Source organism: Pelophylax lessonae (assembly GCF_965119305.1).
Source record: "Pelophylax lessonae genome assembly, chromosome: 11".
In the NCBI taxonomy this organism is placed as follows: domain Eukaryota; kingdom Metazoa; phylum Chordata; class Amphibia; order Anura; family Ranidae; genus Pelophylax; species Pelophylax lessonae.
Genome location: NC_138778.1, coordinates 784,906 through 806,583, shown reverse-complemented (window position 1 = coordinate 806,583; position 21,678 = coordinate 784,906). Strand labels below are relative to the sequence as shown.

Genomic DNA, 21,678 nt, shown 5'->3' with positions numbered 1-21,678 from the left:
AACTCCCTTTTAGTATGCTGGTCTCGGCTAAAGAATGGTATAGAGCCTATTACACCCCGGCCAGGCTATTCACCATTTATGGCTCTGCGGAGTGTTGGAGATGTACGGCATCCCCAGCTGACTTTGATCACGTGTTTTGGCTCTGCCCACTGATTCAGGATTTTTGGACGGGTGTTGTCGGGTTTCTTAGTGACCTTACGGCACTTATTGTCCCCGTGTCCATCTCGGTGTGCCTGTCAGGACTGGTGGAGGGCATTGCTCCGAGGAGACCTCAGAGGGCTCTGCTCTCGGTTGCCCTATTTTATGCACGCAAAGCTATTCTTCTAGACTGGAAGAGGCAAGCTGCTCCTTCCCCGTCCTTCTGGAAAGACTTAAGGCCTGTACACACTTGACGGAAATCTGACGAAATATCCTCCGATTTTTCTCTCTCATGCTCAGCGTTCACAACAGTTTTTAGTTGACAGTGCATAAATGTTCATGAAATTTCATATAGTGTTTATAGTCACCTCCCAGCACTCCACCATTGAATGTCTTTGTCTCTCAGGGGCCGGAATGGTGGTGGACTGGGAACAGGAGAGCGGACTTCTCATCACATCTGGCGATGTGCGGATTATCCGGATCTGGGACACGGACAGGGAGATGAAGGTTCAGGTGAGTGGTGTCTACGCTGCATGAATTGGGCAGCCGGGGTCTCCATTCTTCTACACATCTAATGGTCACACATGGGGAACAGAATTCTGAGGACTCCGCCCGCTCCACAGGTCACTGTACCAGATGCAACACCACTCCCACCAACATCCAATCATAATGAAGGAAGACTTGAAGTTTGGGGAGCTGAGCGGCATTCCAATGTTAAGTATAGAATGTCATTGGAGTTTCCCTTTAACCCGTATTTCTGCTCCTTAGGACATTCCGACTGGCGCAGAGAGCTGTGTGACCAGCCTATCCTGCGACTCGCATCGCTCCCTCATCGTGGCCGGCCTCGGGGATGGAACAGTCCGGGTGTTTGACCGGAGGATGTCCCAAAGTGACTGGTAAGGCCCCGCCCCCCTGGAAGCTGTCCAGTGTTTGCTGCAGATGTCTTCTTTCCCAGAATCCTCCTCACTCATCCTCTTTCTTTCCACAGCCGGGTGATGACGTATCGGGAGCACACAGCCTGGGTGGTGAAGACGTATCTGCAGAATCAGGCCGATGGGAACATACTGAGTGTCAGGTACACCCCTTTTCCCCTCCCCCCTTTTTTTTTTTCCTCCTTCTGCCATCCTCTTCATGACTTTTCCCCTCCACCACACACAGCGTCAATGGAGACGTTCGATATTACGATCCCAGACTTCCGGAATCCATAAACACGCTGCAGATCGTCAAAGGTCTGACCACCCTGGACTACCACCCACAGGCCAACCTCTTCGCCTGGTGAGTCCGCACTCTGCGCCGCAACATGGTTACATTGTTACATAAAGTTACATAGGTAGTCTAGCTGAAAAAACTCCGCCCACTTCAACCAATCAAAGGAAAAAAAACACACTCCCATATACACACACTCCCATATACACACACTCCCATATACACACTGTAACGGAACCGGGACCCACATTGTGTTTGTGGGCTTCGGTCAGTATATGGCTTCCTTCAGTCTTGAACATAGATATCAGATATTCCCGCCACACTACATACAAAACTAGCCTGAACTTAGCTTGTATGGATCTGAAAACAACTAACTCCTTTATTGAACAAGAAACAGACTTTTATACACTTGAGAAGTATGTCAGTCACTACATGAACAATGACCCGAATATTTACCCAAAACATCACACAATGGTTAGATAACGAGGTACAGCTGACTCGTGGCTAATCCCATATAGACAAGGTTATCATTCACATGCTAATTAACTCAGCGCCCTTACACCAGCCTGGAGGACCAGACTGCCGGCACCAAGGCTAAAACAAAATACAAAATTACACATTATAGTATAAACACAGAACACCTTATTATACAGACAATAGGAAGAGACCCCAGTATCAGTCTGTCTGTCTCCTACATTGAAGTACATGGAATACACATCTAAGCATTGCTTGGATTATTTAGGAGTCACAGACTTCATGGTAACAGTCTATAGGTCTCACAGTGTAAAGTGGGAATAAATCTTCATATTTCTTGAGATATATGGTTGATAATTATTACTCTCTCATTTGAAGTTATCCACACCATATTCTCAGTGTCCATGAAGTCCATCATTTCCTTGGCCACCCTGTGCCCATAATAGACACAGGGGAACTTAAACATAAGAGGGGCCTAGGGGGCTGAGACAGGAATTTCCCAACCTCTCTAAGGTAAGCTGGGTTCCATGGGCCCCCCAACCAAAGTGACTCACATCTCTCCCCTTTCTGAAGGAGACTAACGCAGGAGGAGACCCTGAACGGGTTGACTTCGAAGTTAGTCCATAGTTCCCATCCCCCATTGTCTGTACCCACACAGTACCCCAAACAAATTGTCCAGAACACAGCGTTAACTCACCCAGCCAACCTCTGCCTCTCTCGTGGAACATACCCGCCACTTGGGGCAGAAGTGTGGACTGGCCCTTCTTCTGGGAGTCCTTTCAGCCGCTGAAGAGAAGACAGGGTGGCGGGGCTAACTTGGTCAGGCTGTTGGGGATCTGGGCAGACTGTCCAGCATCCCTGGGGTATACAAGTGAAGACTGTAGTCCCATCCACCTTCTCAGAAAACCCATCTTTGTTAGTTGAGGCAGAGGCCAGCAGCACTGTTGCCAGCTCTTCTACTGGGTTGGTGTCATCATTCTGGGGTGTCATCTGCTGCTGGGAAGGGGAGTCATCTGCTCCATCTTCCTTACCTTCATCAGGTTGTTGGGACAACCTTTCTCTGGTACCGTCTCCCAGGTGCACAGATCCTGGCTGGGGAGTGAAGACAGTGTCCTCCCCTCTTACTGACTGTTGGGGAGGGGGGACAACAACCTCTTCTCCCCCTGGATCCTGATCTGCTGCTGGGGAGTGATCACCACCTTCTCACCCTGGGCCTCCAGAACTGCCGCAGGTGTGGGGCAGAGGTCTTGGACCCTCTGTCCAGTTGTCAGCGCTTCAGCTGGAGACGTTTTTTGTAACTCCACAGATGCTGCTGGCAGGAAATCCCATGTCCCTGTCAGAGGTGTAGGAGAAAGGTCAACTGCCTCTTCTCTCAGGGATGCTGAACCCCCCCCTGTGCTGTTGGCTTCTGCTGGGACGAGGGACCTACAATCCCCTCTCCCAGTAACACTGGTTGGTGCTGAGCAGAGTCTAGCAGCCGTCTGTAGGCGATCTCCAGCTCCCATTCCTGAATGGCCAGAAACTCCATACCTTCCAGTGCCCAGAGCACTTCTGAGATGTTCAGGATCTCTTCTCTGGAATCCATAATTTCCTCTAACGGCCACTCCAGATCGTTCCCAAAGTTAGGGTCCTCTGCCCACTTCTCTAATGACAGTCCCAGGCCGTCGTAGCCAAAGCCTTCTGTTGGCCTGTCGTCCACTGTCCATGGGCACACTTGGGTTACACACCAGCAGAGAGCTCTGTAGCTCTCGTCCAATCGTATCTCCTCCTGGACAAGCCTGCTTAACTCAGCTTTCCATTCCTTGTACGGTTTATCTCCCAAAACCAGGACCCACAATCTATACTGCGACCAGTACCTTTCCTGGATGGAGGGGAGGATTTTTCCCTGGTGTCGCTGCTCACGGACTAGCATTTCCTTCCAGAGTCCCAAGCGGATTTAAATCATACCATCCTAGCAGGACCTTCCTCTTCCATGGCGGCTGATATCTGTACCTCTCCCAGTGGATCCCAGTGGATGTTTGGATGTCCCAGACTGCAGGAAGCATCCCACCGCTGCCACCAGTGTAATGGAACTGCGACCCACACTGTGTTTGTGGTCTTCCGTCAGTATACGGCTTCCTCCAGTCTTGAACATAGAAATCAGATATTCCAGCCGCCCTACATACAAAACTAGCCTGAACTTAGCTTGTATGGATCTGAAAACAACTAACTCATTTATTGAACAAGAAACAGACTTTTATACACTTTAGAAGTATGTCAGTCACTACATGAACAATGACCCCAATATTTACCCAAAACATCACACAATGGTTAGATAACGAGGTACAGCTGACTCATGGCTAATCCCATCTAGACAAGGTTATCATTCACATGCTAATTAACTCAGCGCACTTACACCAGACTGCTGGCACCAAGGCTAAAAAAAATTACAGATTATCCTAAGTATAAACACAGAACACCTTATTATACAGACAATAGAAAGAGACCCCAGTATCAGTCTGTCCGTCTCCTACATTGAAGTACATGGAATACACATCTAGGCATTGCTTTGATTATTTAGGAGTCACAGACTTCATGGCAACAGGCTATAGGTCTCACAGTGTAAAGTGAGCTTACAACTTCAAATTTCTTGAGAGATATTGATAAATATTACTCTCCCATTTGAAGTTATCCAAACCATTTTCTCTGTGTTCATGAAGTCCATCATTTCCTTGGCCACCCTGTGCCCATAATAGACACAGGGTGACTTACACATAAGAGGGGCCTAGGGGGGCTGAGACAGTGATTCCCAACCTCTCTAAGGTAAGCTGGGTTCCACAGGCCGCTGTGTTCCACAGGCCCCCCAACCAAAGTGACTCCCGTCACACACCTTCCCATATACACTACACCTTCCCATGCACACACTCCCCATACGCGCACACACTCCCCATAAGCGCAAACTCCCCATATGCACACTCCTATAGGACATGTCCAAGTTGGAGGGCGTTCTCGAGCCCCACCCCCTCAATCCAGCCTATATATTACCCGGGGATTTATTGATTATCAGATTAGGATTACTCTATAGATGGTTAGTGATGAGGTGCTAATTTTCTGTTTTATTCTCTGATTTCCCATCATTCTCTCTCCTCTCTTCTGATTGGTCTAGCGGTTCCATGAACCAATTTATCGCCGTGTACAATGGAAGCGGAGAACTGATCAGCAATATAAAGTACTATGACGGATTCATGGGGCAGAGGATCGGTGCCATCAGTTGCCTGGCGTTCCACCCGCACTGGGTGAGTGTGGACATCGGTCACGCCTGTACTGTGTGTAGGATGGTTGCTGAGCCCTCTGTGATTATTTATTGATCAGTGGGCGGGGCTTAGAAACATTTCTTACCATAGTTCTGTGATCTCCCTTTGGAGTCTTAAAGATGAACCCCGGGCAACAAACTAAATAGTCACTTCTGTGTACTGTCCATGGTGTATAAGACCCCCGTTCATCCCCTCCAACCGGGGTGTGAGATTTTTATCCTCTAACAATCCTAGGGTTAATACACACCTTGTTCCATGTCACCACCCCTTTCCCCACTTCCTGGTAATACCCACCTTGTTCCATGTCACCCCCACATTCCCCACTTCCTGGTAATACACACCTTGTTCCATGTCACCCCCACATTCCCCACTTCCTGGTAATACACACCTTGTTCCATGTCACCACCACATTCCCCACTTCCTGGTAATACACACCTTGTTCCATGTCACCACCACATTCCCCACTTCCTGGTAATACACACCTTGTTCCATGTCACCACCACATTCCCCACTTCCTGGTAATACACACCTTGTTCCATGTCACCACCACTTTCCCCACTTCCTGGTAATACACACCTAGTTCCATGTCACCACCACTTTCCCCACTTCCTGGTAATACACAGCTTGTTCCATGTCACAACCACTTTCCCCACTTCCTGGTAATACACACCTAGTTCCATGTCACCACCACTTTCCCCACTTCCTGGTAATACGCACCTTGTTCCATGTCACCACCACTTTCCCCACTTCCTGGTAATACGCACCTTGTTCCATGTCACCGCCACTTTCCCCACTTCCTGGTAATACCCACCTAGTTCCATGTCACCACCACTTTCTCCACTTCCTGGTAATACACACCTAGTTCCATGTCACCACCACTTTCCCCACTTCCTGGTAATACACACCTAGTTCCATGTCACCACCACTTTCCCCACTTCCTGGTAATACACACCTAGTTCCATGTCACCACCACTTTCCCCACTTCCTGGTAATACGCACCTAGATCCATTTCACCACCACTTTCCCCACTTCCTGGTAATACACACCTAGTTCCATGTCACCACCACTTTCCCCACTTCCTGGTAATACACACCTAGTTCCATGTCACCACCACTTTCCCCACTTCCTGGTAATACACACCTAGTTCCATGTCACCACCACTTTCCCCACTTCCTGGTAATACGCACCTAGATCCATTTCACCACCACTTTCCCCACTTCCTGGTAATACACACCTAGTTCCATGTCACCACCACTTTCCCCACTTCCTGGTAATACACACCTAGTTCCATGTCACCACCACTTTCCCCACTTCCTGGTAATACGCACCTAGATCCATTTCACCACCACTTTCCCCACTTCCTGGTAATACACACCTTGTTCCATGTCCCCACCACTTTCCCCACTTCCTGGTAATACCCACCTAGTTCCATGTCACCACCACTTTCCCCACTTCCTGGTAATACACACCTAGTTCCATGTCACCACCACTTTCCCCACTTCCTGGTAATACGCACCTAGTTCCATGTCACCACCACTTTCCCCACTTCCTGGTAATACGCACCTAGTTCCATGTCCCCACCACTTTCCCCACTTCCTGGTAATACGCACCTTGTTCCATGTCACCACCACTTTCCCCACTTCCTGGTAATACGCACCTAGATCCATGTCACCACCACTTTCCCCACTTCCTGGTAATACGCACCTAGATCCATGTCCCCACCACTTTCCCCACTTCCTGGTAATACCCACCTTGTTCCATGTCACCACCACTTTCCCCACTTCCTGGTAATACACACCTTGTCCCATGTCACCACCACTTTCCCCACTTCCTGGTAATACGCACCTAGTTCCATGTCCCCACCACTTTCCCCACTTCCTGGTAATACGCACCTTGTTCCATGTCACCACCACTTTCCCCACTTCCTGGTAATACGCACCTAGTTCCATGTCCCCACCACTTTCCCCACTTCCTGGTAATACGCACCTTGTTCCATGTCACCACCACTTTCCCCACTTCCTGGTAATACGCACCTAGATCCATGTCACCACCACTTTCCCCACTTCCTGGTAATACCCACCTTGTTCCATGTCACCACCACTTTCCCCACTTCCTGGTAATACCCACCTTGTTCCATGTCACCATCACTTTCCCCACTTCCTGGTAATACGCACCTAGATCCATGTCCCCACCACATTCCCCACTTCCTGGTAATACGCACCTTGTTCCATGTCACCACCACTTTCCCCACTTCCTGGTAATACGCACCTTGTTCCTTGTCACCACCACTTTCCCACTTCCTGGTAATACGCACCTAGTTCCATGTCACCACCACTTTCCCCACTTCCTGGTAATACGCACCTAGTTCCATTTCACCACCACTTTCCCACTACCTGGTAATACGCACCTTGTTCCATGTCACAACCACTTTCCCCACTTCCTGGTAATACCCACCTAGTTCCATGTCACCACCACTTTCCCCACTTCCTGGTAATACCCACCTAGTTCCATGTCACCACCACTTTCCCCACTTCCTGGTAATACACACCTAGTTCCATGTCACCACCACTTTCCCCACTTCCTGGTACTACACACCTTGTTCCATGTCACCACCACTTTCCCCACTTCCTGGTAATACACACCTAGTTCCATGTCCCCACCACATTCCCCACTTCCTGGTAATACGCACCTTGTTCCATGTCACCCCTTTCCCCACTTCCTGGTAATACGCACCTTGTTCCATGTCACCACCACTTTCCCCACTTCCTGGTAATACGCACCTAGATCCATGTCACCACCACTTTCCCCACTTCCTGGTAATACCCACCTTGTTCCATGTCACCACCACTTTCCCCACTTCCTGGTAATACACACCTAGTTCCATTTCACCACCACTTTCCCCACTTCCTGGTAATACGCACCTTGTTCCATGTCACCACCACTTTCCCCACTTCCTGGTAATACGCACCTAGATCCATGTCCCCACCACATTCCCCACTTCCTGGTAATACGCACCTTGTTCCATGTCACCACCACTTTCCCCACTTCCTGGTAATACGCACCTAGATCCATGTCCCCACCACATTCCCCACTTCCTGGTAATACACAGCTTGTTCCATGTCACCTCAACATTCCCCACTTCCTGGTAATACGCACCTTGTTCCATGTCACCACCACATTCCCCACTTCCTGGTAATACGCACCTAGTTCCATGTCACCACCACTTTCCCCACTTCCTGGTAATACGCACCTAGTTCCATGTCACCACCACTTTCCCCACTTCCTGGTAATACACACCTTGTTCCATGTCACCACCACATTCCCCACTTCCTGGTAATACACACCTGGTTCCATGTCACCACCACTTTCCCCACTTCCTGGTAATACGCACCTAGTTCCATGTCACCGCCACTTTCCCCACTTCCTGGTAATACGCACCTAGTTCCATGTCACCATGGACCTCACAAAGGGTTGGCCTCGTCTGTAATGACCATTTCCAGATGGATCAGCCAGACGGTGATTCAGGCCTATTCGATCAAGGGTGAGGTTCCACCGTTCCCTTTTAAGGCGCATTCTATGTGGGCGCTTATTGCTTCCTGGGCCTTCCGTCATCAGGCGTCAGTGATGGAAGTTTGCAAGGCGGCCACCTGTTCGTCTGTGCACACTTTCACAGTTTTATAAGGTAGATGTACTCGCATCTGCGGAGGCTGCTTTTGGCCGCAAAGTTTTGCAGGCTGCTATTTGGGAGGACTTGGTCCTCTTTGAGGGTTTATTGGTTTTTATCAGGTGGGCTCCAGTTTTTCCTGGTTGGCTAGTTTTAGCCTTTGGGAATTTTTTCTGCTGTGTTTTTCCCACCCCTCATTTTGACACGGCTTTGGGACGTCCCAATAGTCATGAAGATTCTGAAGCTGTGTTCGTCAATGAATGAAAGAGAAAATTGGATTTTTGTCTTACCATAAAATCCTTTTCTCTGAAGTTCATTGATGGACACAGCTCCCGGCCCTCTACAGGCGGCCCCCAGGCGGTCCCCGGGTTACAAACATCCGACTTACAAACGGAGGGAGACAACAAGGAGTGAGAGGAAGGGAAATTCACTCCTGGAAGAGTTATTATGGGAAAAAGTTGTCTCCATTGAAGCTTTATCACCAATCCTGGTTTCCACAACAACCCAAAATTTTCAAAATCTAATTGTCATAGAGACAGAAAGTGAGGTGGTATCTTCTGAACAGAGGTACAGACAACAAAGCAAATGTTACCGGGGTTTTAACCCTTCCCTATGCTATCCAAAAAACGTAAAAAATGATTCTTTTGGCTTAAAAAACGTACCTGTTCTGACTTACAAACAAATTCGACTTGAGAACAAACCTACAGTCCCTATCTTGTTTGTAACCCGGGGACCGCCTGTGTTGAGTTGGGTTATTTTTCTTCTGACACTGCAGCAAAATGGAGTGCCCCTGAGACCGCCCCATAGGCCTGGCAAAGCTTTTTCCTGGTTAATGTCCTACTCCTGTAGGGGGCAGCATAACCCAATGTTCAAGAAAATTCTGGAGCTGTGTCCATCAATGAACATCAGAGAAAAGGATTTTACGGTAAGACAAAAATCCCATTTCTCTTACGTCCTCCGACAGTCGCCGCCTCTTCATTTTCGTCACAATGGGGGTTATTGACCTTTGCTCCGTAGGAGTAGATAGGCAACAGAATATGTTAATATCAAAGCTTTTAGCATACCCCACCCCTAGAGGGTGGTCCCCTCAGTCAATACCCTCCTGCTTCCTGCATTCCTACCTCAGTTTCATTTGTGTAGCTCAGGAGTTAGTTAGGCTGTGCCTGTGCTGGGGCTTTTCAGTCTCAGCTTCTTTTTCTCTTTTTGATTTTATTTGGAGTTTTTTTCTCTTTCTTTATTTAGCTGTTCTTTTTCAGCTCTAGTTAGATCTTCGGATGAAGATGATCGTGCAGTTCTGGGTCTCGGGCTGGCCTCCCTGGTTATCCGGGGTTCAGGGCCAGTGGCTTCCCAGCCTGCCATCGAGCGTTCAGCTAGGTTCCCCTGGCAAATATGAACGACCCATCCCTGTCCGCTGCGGGGATGCTGCGGTGAGGTGGCTACCTCACTGGACGCCATGCGGTTTCGCACCGCAGTTCCTTTGCGCCCTGGCTGCGACTCTCCCTGTCCTTAAGTGCAGCGGTTTGATCGCTTGTGCGGGCTCCCCACGCCATCCGGATGGTAAGTGTATTTCTGTGTGGGGACCTGTCTGTTTTTGGGTGTCAGTCTGGGACTGTGGGACCCTGCATGTCTGTGCATAATGTTGAGCTCCCTGTCAGTATAGCTGCTTCTCTGTGGGCTGCAAGGGGGGGGGGGCTCTCCTGCTCTGCTCTGTGTATCAGGCTGTGTGACATGCTGTGTGCTGTGGATGACATGATTGTAAGACATGTTCAGGGTTCATACGGTCCTGGAAATCCTGGAAAAGTTTTGGAATTTTTAGATGACACTTTCCAGGCCTGGAAAGGTCATGGAAAATTAGGAAACCCACTAGGTTTTGCAAAAGTCATGGAATTAAATTACTGTGGAGGATCGGGGAGCGGATGCTTAATTATTTTATGATTATATTGCCACATACTGTATTTACATTTCACTGTATTAGCGTCCTTCCGGGTCCGTGGTATGCGCGTGCTGTTATTGGCCAGCAGCAGCCGAAGAGATGACCCAATCAGGCAGCAGGGAGGGCCGGCAATGGTTTGCCTGGAGACACTGTGACTGGCTAGCAGCAGCAGTAACAGCCGGGAGATTAGCAACCAATGAGGCAGCAGAAGCGTCACTGGAGGGCGGGCCGGCCGCATGAGCGTGATGACGCGGAAGGGGGCGGTAACTGTTTCATGCGGCCGGCCCGCCCTCCAGTGACGCTTCCGCTGCCTCATTGGTTGATAGCCACGGGTCTAGCCACGCTAAAGGTGCAAAGCACCAGTCTGCAGCTGCATGCTTGACGGCTTCCAATCCGATGGTTGGCTTTTTCACCCATGCCCCTGAAGTGACACTGGCTCCCAGCTGCGGCAGCGGTGCTTCCATCTCATCCACTGTAAAACAAGGGACCATTTTGAGTCACGCTGTATCCAGAAACGAAACCCTAACTGCAGAGGTACTGTACACTACAAAGATTGTCATTTAGTTTAGTAAAAATATGCTGGGTGTGACATGGATTTTCTTCTTATTTAACATGTATACATAGACATTTGATGAAACATTAGGTCATGAATATTTACGTGAAGTCATGGAAAAGTCATGGAATTTTATTGGTGAAAATGTGTATGAACCCTGCATGTTGTGGGCATACTGTAAGGCGACCGCTGCTGCAGTCCGCCATTTTTTTTTTGTGCCATGTTTGTGGTGACCGATCCTGTGTGGTGAGAGCGCCGTTTTGGCGGCGCTCGCGCGGGCCGCATGTCAGTGTTTTTCTGCCTCTACAGCCTCGGCCGGCGGCCATGTTTTTGTAGCCTTGCATAGGCTTTCTAGGGGCGGTCAGTCTCGCATCACTTCCTTTGCTCTGAGGACAGCGATCGGTGCAGCAGCCTGTGTGACCTCTCCAGGTTTTACCTTCCATTCCTGTATTCCTTGCCTAGTATTCCTTGTCCCTGTGGGGGTCAGTGTATTCAGTTAGTGTGCGGTGGGCCACGCTCGCCGCGATCTTAAAGGGGCAGTACTCCCTTTTTTCTTACAACACTGGGGCATGGATTCTCAGGAAAGGGCTGCTGCTTCCCCCGAGGGGGCTGATTTGGCTACTATTGTGGCAAACCTAGCTGCTCAGGTGCAGATGCTGGTGGCTGATCGATCCACAAAACGGTCCAGAGTGTCAATTTCCTCTGATTCAGAGGGCGATGGGGCTGCTGTGGCTGGGGTGCCCTTCTCAGGGTCCCGTTCATCTCTAGACTTTGTGGGGTCTGAGGGGGAGGCTGAGGTAGAAGTGGTTGATAATTCTCCACCTCGCTCGTCTGAAGAGCTTGCACTCATGGATGAGTTGGTTGCTTCTATCAAGCAAACACTACATTTGCAGGATGAACCATGTCCTCCTGCCTTGCTGTCCTCTTATGGGACGCAAAGAAAACGCAAAACATTGCAGGTTTTCCCTTGCTCTAAAGAATTTCAGCGCGCTGTTGATGAACAATGGCGCAATTTAAAGAAGCCTTTTGCTGTGCCGAGTAGGTTCAAGCTGCGTTATCCCTTTACACCCGCTACTGATGAGCGTTGGTGTGTACCACCTCCGGTGGACCACGCGGTGGCATTTCTAAATAAGTCCACTGCGATTCCGGCGGAGGATACCCTGGTGTTCCGGGACCCCACGGACAGGAGATTAGAGTCTCTTGCCCGCCATACTTATACGGTTACTGGTTCAATGCTGAAACCTATTTTTGCTTCCCTTGTGGCAGCCCAGGCTGTCGCGGATTGGACGCAGGTGCTCAGGCGCATCCTGGTGGCTGACTCTGCCCCGCCGACAACATTGGCTATGGTGGATCAAATTCATCAGGGTGTCATGTATTTGTGTGATGCGGATTTAAATTTAGTCCCTTTGGCTGCGCGTGTCCAAAGCGTGGCTGTGTTGACACGCCGTCTGATTTGGCTAAAATGTTGGTCTGTTGACTAAGCTTCTCGCAAAACTTTAGCTAATTTACCCTATGCGGGATCTCGCCTTTTTGGCGACTCCTTGGATACTCTGATAAAGGGTATTACCGGGGGTAAGAGCACGCTCTTGCCCAGACTCACAAGTCTAAGGTTGTTCGTGGTAAGAAAACTGCCTCATTTGGACCCTCTCAGGGGTCCTTTCTTGCCTTTCGGTCATACTATAGGGGCAAGCCCTTCAGAGGCCAAGGCTCCCAGAAGAAGCCGTGGACGGGTAAGCAGATGTCCGGCCAGTCCGGGTCCGCTGCCCATAACAATGCGGCCTGAAGGGGCGCCCTCACCCAGTTCTGGGGTGGGGGGTCGTTTGCTCGGTTTTCTTCAACCCTGGCTGGCCCGCATTTGGGACAGGTGGGTTCAGGAAGTCGTTCAATCCGGATACAAGATCGAGTTTCTCTCTCGGCCAGCGAGCAGATTTTTCCCCTCAAACCTTCAGCTGTCTCCGGAGCGCTTGCAGGATCTGCACCTGGCGGTGCGGGACTTGCGGGCCCAGGGAGTGGTGGTCCCGGTGCCTCATCGGGACAGATTTCGGGGGTTCTATTCAAATCTGTTCACTGTGCCCAGAAAGGAGGGCAAGGTACATCCGATTCTGGACTTGAAAGCTCTGAACCGCTTTGTGCGGGTTCGCAAGTTTCGCATGGAATCCCTGCAATCAGTGGTGGCTGACCTGGTTCCGGGAGAATTCGTGGCCTCCATCGATTTGAAGGATGCGTACCTTCACATCCCCATTTTCGAGGATCACCAGTGGTACCTTCGATTCGCCATTGCGGAGGATCATTACCAATTCGTGGCGTTACCCTTTGGTCTCGCTTCGGCTCCGCGGGTGTTCACCAAGGTGCTTGCGCCGGTTCTGGCCTTATTGAGAGCCCAGGGCATCTCGGTCCTGGGGTATCTGGACGACATTCTGGTTCGGTCTGCGACCAGTCAGGGTCTGGTGATCGATCTGTCCGTCACGATGCAGACTCTACAGGAGTTTGGTTGGACGATAAACTTTCCAAAATCGACGCTGTGCCCGTTGGTTCGTCTTCCCTACCTGGGAATGATCCTGGACTCTGTTCAGGCGAGGGTCTTCCTGCCGGATGACAAGCTCAGGGCTCTTCAGGAAGAGGTCAGGTCCCTCAGGGACGTTCAGTGCTCGTCCCTCCAGACGTGCATGAGGTGTCTGGGATTGATGGTCTCGGCTTTCGAGGCGATTCCCTTCGCCCAGTTTCACACGCGGGGTCTCCAAGCGGAGATTCTGACCAGGTGGGACGGGCGACCGCAGTCTCTGGATTTCCAGATTTCATTGAGCCATCGCACCAAAAGGGATCTTCTGTGGTGGCTACAGTCCCCGGCGGTGTCGGGGGGCAAGTCTTTTCGCCCTTTATCGTGGACGGTGATCACCACAGATGCCAGCCTGTCGGGCTGGGGTGGTGTTCTGGGCGTTCTGTCCGCCCAGGGAACTTGGTCGGAGGAGGAGTCCTCCCTTCCGATCAACATTCTGGAATTGCGAGCGATAAATCTGTCTTCTGCGTTGGATGGACAGGCTGCAGGGCCGTCCGGTTCGGGTGCAGACGGACAATGCCACAGCGGTGGCCTACATCAACCACCAAGGGGGCACCAGGAGTGCCCGAGCGGCTCGGGAAGTAGCCGACATTCTATCTTGGGCCAAGACGCACGTCCCGACGATAACGGCAGTCCACATTCCGGGGGTGGAGAACTGGCAGGCGGACTATCTGAGTCGCCAGACCCTGGACCAGGGGGAATGGTCCCTTCACCCGGATGTCTTCCAGATGTGCGCGAAGTGGGGCTCTCCAGATGTGGACCTGTTCGCGTTTCGTCTAAACAACAAGGTGGAAAGGTTCGTGGCAAGGACGCGCGATCCTCGGGCAGACGCCTCAGACGCGTTGGTGGCGCCCTGGCATCAGTATCATCTGATGTATGCCTTTCCACCGATTCAGCTACTATCCAGGTTCCTTCGCAGGTTGGCCTCGGAACCGCACACGGTGATTCTGGTGGCGCCAGACTGGCCTCGCCGGTCTTGGTACGCAGATCACGTGAATCTGGCGGTCGACGCTCCGTGGCGTCTGCCTCTTCGAGAAGATCTCCTGTCTCAAGGACCGATATTCCATCCTGCTTTACAGTCGCTGGCTTTGACGGCCTGGCTGTTGAAACCGAGGTCCTGAAGGATAGGGGTCTCTCCCCTGAGGTCATTCACACTTTGATCAAGGCTAGAAAGACCTCTTCGGGGAAGGTTTACTACCGTACTTGGAAGGCCTATTTTGCCTGGTGTGAGTCCAGGGGGTATTCCCCTCGCTCATACTCGGTATCAAGAGTGTTGGCTTTCCTTCAAACGGGCGTGGCCCAGCGTTTGGCGTTGGCCACGATTAAGGGTCAGGTTTCTGCGCTGGCCGTTCTCTTTCAACGCCCTGTGGCGTCTAATTCTTTGGTTAGCACCTTTGTTCAAGGGGTGCAGCACCTGGTCCCTCCTAGGAGGGAGCCTTTACCTCCATGGGACTTGAATCTTGTTCTGTCCGTGTTGCAACATGCTCCCTTTGAAAAGATCAGGGAGATCTCGTTGTCTCTGTTGTCCAAGAAGGTCGCCTTTTTGGTGACAATCACCTCGGCTCGTAGGGTGTCGGAGCTGGCTGCTTTGTCCTGCAGATCTCCGTATTTGGTGGTTCACTTGGATAAGGTGGTCTTGCGACCTAACCCGTCTTTCCTTCCAAAAAAGGATTTCGGAATTTCACCTCAATGAGGACATTGTATTGCCTTCGCTTTGCGCAAAGCCTAAACATCCAAAGGAAGTGGCTTTGCATTCCTTAGATGTTGTTCGGGCGATCAGGGTTTACCTGTCATCGACTGAATCCTTTCGCAAGACGGATTCTCTATTTGTCCTTCCAGAGGGGCCTCGGAAGGGCATGGCGGCGTCGGCTTCTACCATCGCCAAATGGATTAGACAGACCATTGAGCAGACCTATGCTTTGAAGGGGAAAGTTCCCCCCATGCCTGTGAAGGCGCACTCTACGAGATCTCTGAGTACGTCTTGGGCCTGTCATCATCAGGCTTCTGTGGCCCAGGTGTGTAAGGCGGCGACTTGGTCGTCCATTCACACCTTCTCAAAATTCTACAAAGTGGATGTTCAGGCATCGGCAGATGCTTCCTTTGGCCGCAAGGTCCTTTGTGCGGCAGTACCTTAAGGTCCCTTGTTTTTTTCTGGGACCCTTGGCTGTTGGGATGTTTTTATCCCTAGGTTATTTGTTTTCCTGGGTTGTTGCTCCTGGTGAGCAAGTTTTTTCATGTTGCCCAGTTGGTTTCCTTCCTTTGGTAAGGTTCCTTTCTCTGATGTGGGTATTGCTTTACCTTGGGCGCGGCTGCTGTTTTTCCCACCCCTCATGTCTACACTGCTTTGGGACGTCCCCATTGTGACGAATATGAAGAGGCGGCGACTGTCGGAGGACGTAAGAGAAAACGGAATTTTTGTAAAATCTTACCTGTAAAATTCCTTTCTCTGAGTCCTCCGACAGTCGCCACCCCCGCCCCTCTTTTGGGGTTTGTTTATGTACTCTACTGCTATGCTACTGAAACTGAGGTAGGGATGCAGGAAGCAGGAGGGTATTGACTGAGGGGACCGCCCCCTAGGGGTGGGATTTGCTAAAAGCTTTGATATTAACATATTCTGTTGCCTAGCTACTCCTACGGAGCAAAGGTCAATAACCCCCATTGTGACGAATATGAAGAGGCGGCGATTGTCGGAGGACTCAGAGAAAGGAATTTTACAGGTAAGATTTTACAAAAATTCCGTTTTTTCCCCACTGTATGTATGTAGATTGATTGTTCTCTTCCTGTTTCATGGAGAGTGAAATCTGGCCGCTCCCCGACAACAAATGTGACCGATAATGTAATCTCTCTGTGTATTCCTGTGATTGGTGATCTCTTATCTTTGTCTTTTCTCTTTCTCTCCTCCAGCCTCACTTAGCCGTCGGCAGCAACGATTACTACATGTCTATATATTCGGTTGACAAGCGAGTGAGATAGCCCCGGGACTGAGACATGAAGTGCAGTCACTCGACTCCCGTTCTGGCGTGAAGGGATGGCGTTGTGCGTTGGCATTTGATTGCTGCTTTTCAGAACTTGAAGAAACCTCTAAGAACGGATTGCTTTAAGAAACCAGCAACATTAGTGTGCTAGGTTCCCCCGCCCCCTCTGCATCCACTGCTCATCATCCTCCTGAGTTTCTTCCATCTTTAAGTGACCACTCGGGGTTGGGGAGGGGGAAATCAAAAATCTATATGTTGACATTCTGGGGGTTTGTGGTCCCAGACAATTTTATTTTAAGCCAAAAGAAAAGTATATATATATATGTATAGCTTGAAGTCTTTATTCCTCTCTGCTGCTATAGGAGCTCAGTCTGGACACCTTTCACCCATGTGTCATGATGGAGCTTAGTCCGTGAAGCCCCCTATAGTGGGAAGGGGGCACCCAGGACAGAGGGGTTCTACCCAAATAACTGTCTCCCATTATACACACATGAACTTTTTAATGCGATTTTCCCATCTGACACATTTGCAGGAATTGGGGATCTTAGGGTAAAAATAAATCAAAACAAATGTGAATAAGCGAAAGTCACCGGTAATGATGGCTGCAGAACCCTCGGGATGACCAGCCAAGAAGAAACCAATTCAACAAGTCAGGAACTTGCGGCTGAATATGAGAAATTTGTACTACATGCAGAGACCTTGTGACGTTCGGCTGCCATAACCCAATCGGTGACGAGTATCGCTTCTCTGCATCTGCTTACCTGGTGACACAGCACATCTCCTCTGCAATAGAAGGCCCCACTTTTCATAGAACACCTTTGTACAGCAGTCCGGTCCATACCCTCAATAGAGACTGATGTGTATATGACCCACGCTTACAGGTCCATCACTACGCATTTCAGTAGGGCCCTCACCAAGAGCTGTACTCAGGGCACAAGTCACCCACCCGGCAAAAACATTTCATTATCTGACCAAAAACTCGGGACATTTAACCATCAGCTCCGTTTTATAGAGTAAACGTCTACTTCCTCCGTATGTGTTATATTAACACGGTGTGACCCTCGGCGCGGCCAAAGCGCTCCACAGCCAATTCATCTAGTTTTATCCAGAGACCCTGCGATTCACCTCTGAGGGAGCTTTATAACTTCGGGAAAAACTTTGCAGCATGAGGAATAAAATACAGAAAATCGCCCACAAAAACGCCCGGCAGCGCCCCCTTTTCTGGTTGAGATTTCCTTCTACACAGGAACATTTTGGTGAGATTCCAGAGGAATGACCCAGCCACCCAGCAATGGCCAGAGGATCACCGCTGAGAAACCCTTCACCGCTGAGCGCTCTGTTCTGAGGAAAACCTTCACGGCCGAGCGCTCGGGTCCTTCGCTGCTGAGCGCTCGGGTTCTGAGGGACCTTCGCTGGCGAGCGCTCGGGTTCTGAGGGTCCTTCGCTGCAGAGCGCTCGGGTTCTGAGGGTCCTTCGCTGCCGAGCGCTCGGGTTCTGAGGGTCCTTCGCTGCCGAGCGCTCGGGTTCTGAGGGTCCTTCGCTGCCGAGCGCTCGGGTTCTGAGGGACCTTCGCTGCCGAGCGCTCGGGTTCTGAGGTTCCTTCGCTGCCGAGCGCTCGGGTTCTGAGGGTCCTTCGCTGCCGAGCGCTCGGGTTCTGAGGGTCCTTCGCTGCCGAGCGCTCGGGTTCTGAGGGTCCTTCGCTGCCGAGCGCTCGGGTTCTGAGGGACCTTTACTGCAGAGCGCTCGGGTTCTGGGGGACCTTCACTGCCGAGCGCTCGAGTTCAGAGGGACCTTCGCTGCCGAGCGCTCGGGTTCTGAGGGACCTTCGCTGCCGAGCGCTCGGGTTCTGAGGGACCTTCGCTGCCGAGCACTCGGGTTCTGAGTTGGGATTTGATGTTTACCAAATTTTAATGAAAATATCTAGTTTTTAAAGAAGGGAATGTTTTGTTTTTTTTATGTTGGGAACGCAGCGGTTGGCGATGTAAATTGGACTGCGTCCCGAAGTCGCAATGTTGCTAAGACCGTCCTCTAAAGGGGGGGGGGGGGGGCGGCCTTACAGAGGGGACTTGTTCCTGGTAATCCAGAAAGCCGTGGAGGCAGTGAAAGATTCACTGAGTACTATTCACCTATTTATTTCACCATCACAAGTAGAGAATGGAGAGGAGGCTGATCCTGGGGGAATGTGTGGGATGACGGGAAGAACATTCATTAAATATTAATAAAATGAGGAAGAATGTTTCTGTGTCTTCTGTGTGATTACAGCCGGGATTGAGAGACCGTCCTTTCCCGAATCCCTCCCCCGCAACAACGCATCCATTTCTTCTGTGTCCCCGAAACCGACCATTCCTTCACACTAACCTTCCTTCACACCGACCTTCCTTCACACCGACCATTCCTTCACACCGACCATTCCTTCACACCGACCATTCCTTCACACCGACCATTTCTTTCCTTCACGCCAATAACATTCCTTCTTCACACTAACCTTCCTTCACACCGATCATTTCTTTCCTTCACACCGACCATTTCTTTCCTTCACACCGATCATTTCTTCTTCACACCCGACCATTCCTTCACACCGACCATTTCTTTCCTTCACACCAACACCATTCCTTCACACCGACCATTCCTTCACACCGACCATTCCTTCACACCGACCATTCCTTCACACCGACCATTTCTTTCCTTCACACCAACACCATTCCTTCACACCGACCATTCCTTCACACCGACCATTCCTTCACACCGACCATTCCTTCACGCTAACCCTCCTTCACGCCAACACCATTCATTCAGACTGACCATTCCTTCTGCACACCGACCATTCCTACTTCACACCAATCTTTTCTTTCCTTCACACCGACCATTCCTTCACACCGACCTTCCTTCACACGACCTTCCTTCACACCGACCATTCCTTCACACCGACCATTCCTTCACACCGACCATTCCTTCACACCGACCATTCCTTCACACCGACCTTCCTTCACACCGACCATTTCTTTCCTTCACGCCAATAACATTCCTTCTTCACACTAACCTTCCTTCACACTAACCTTCCTTCACACTAACCTTCCTTCACACCGATCATTTCTTCTTCACACCCGACCATTCCTTCACACCGACCATTCCTTTCCTTCACACCAACACCATTCCTTCACACCGACCATTCCTTCACACCGACCATTCCTTCACACCGACCATTCCTTCACACCGACCATTCCTTCACACCGACCATTTCTTTTCTTCACGCCAATAACATTCCTTCTTCACACTAACCTTCCTTCACACCGATCATTTCTTTCCTTCACACCGATCATTTCTTCTTCACACCCGACCATTCCTTCACACCGACCATTTCTTTCCTTCACACCAACACCATTCCTTCACACCGACCATTCCTTCACACCGATCATTCCTTCACGCTAACCCTCCTTCACGCCAACACCATTCATTCAGACTGACCATTCCTTCTGCACACCGACCATTCCTACTTCTCACCAATCTTTTCTTTCCTTCACACCGACCATTCCTTCACACGACCTTCCTTCACACGACCTTCCTTCACACGACCTTTCTTCACACGACCTTCCTTCACACCTACCTTCCTTCACACCTACCTTCCTTCACACTTACCTTCCTTCACACTTACCTTCCTTCACACTTACCTTCCTTCACACTTACCTTCCTTCACACTTACCTTCCTTCACACCGACCATTCCTTCACACCGACCATTTCTTCACACCGACCATTTCTTTCCTTCACGCCAATAACATTCCTTCTTCACACTAACCTTCCTTCACACCGACCATTCCTTCACACCGATCATTTCTTTCCTTCACACCGATCATTTCTCCTTCACACCGACCATTTCTTTCCTTCACACCAACACCATTCCTTCACACCGACCATTCCTTTCCTTCACACCACCACCATTCCTTCACACCGACCATTCCTTCACACCGACCATTCCTTCACACCGACCATTCCTTCACATCGACCATTCCTTCACGCCAACACCATTCATTCAGACTGACCATTCCTTCTGCACACCGACCATTCCTACTTCACACCAATCTTTTCTTTCCTTCACACCGACCATTCCTTCACACCGACCATTCCTTCACACCGACCATTCCTTCACACCGACCATTCCTTCACACCGACCATTCCTTCACACCGACCTTCCTTCACACTAACCTTCCTTCACGCCAACACCATTCATTCAGACTGACCATTCCTTCTGCACACCGACCATTCCTACTTCACACCGACCATTCCTTCACACTAACCTTCCTTCACACTAACCTTCCTTCACACTAACCTTCCTTCACACTAACCTTCCTTTACACTAACCTTCCTTCACACTAACCTTCCTTCACACCGACCATTCCTTCACACCGATCATTTCTTTCCTTCACACCGATCATTTCTTCTTCACACCCGACCATTCCTTCACACCGACCATTTCTTTCCTTCACACCAACACCATTCCTTCACACCGACCATTCCTTTCCTTCACACCAACACCATTCCTTCACACCAACACCATTCCTTCACACCGACCATTCCTTCACACCGACCATTCCTTCACACCGACACCATTCATTCAGACTGACCATTCCTTCTGCACACCGACCATTCCTACTTCACACCAATCTTTTCTTTCCTTCACACCGACCATTCCTTCACACCGACCATTCCTTCACACTAACCTTCCTTCACACTAACCTTCCTTCACGCCAACACCATTCATTCAGACTGACCATTCCTTCTGCACACCGACCATTCCTACTTCACACCGACCATTCCTTCACACTAACCTTCCTTCACACCGACCATTCCTTCACACCGACCTTCCTTCACACCGACCTTCCTTCACAC

General features: G+C 50.4%; 1 protein-coding gene across 1 annotated transcript in view; it reads left to right on the top strand.

Annotated features, from left to right (window-relative positions):
• RPTOR (regulatory associated protein of MTOR complex 1) overlaps window positions 1-17,288 on the top strand; it is a 157,743-nt gene extending 140,455 nt beyond the window's left edge. The window contains exons 24-29 of the mRNA XM_082271304.1: window positions 545-651; window positions 907-1,034; window positions 1,127-1,213; window positions 1,297-1,413; window positions 4,964-5,093; window positions 16,723-17,288. Of these exons, the coding sequence (XP_082127430.1) occupies window positions 545-651; window positions 907-1,034; window positions 1,127-1,213; window positions 1,297-1,413; window positions 4,964-5,093; window positions 16,723-16,791 (638 nt within the window). The 3' untranslated portion in view covers window positions 16,792-17,288. The remainder of the gene's footprint in view (window positions 1-544; window positions 652-906; window positions 1,035-1,126; window positions 1,214-1,296; window positions 1,414-4,963; window positions 5,094-16,722) is intronic.
• The last annotated feature ends 4,390 nt before the right edge of the window (window positions 17,289-21,678 follow it).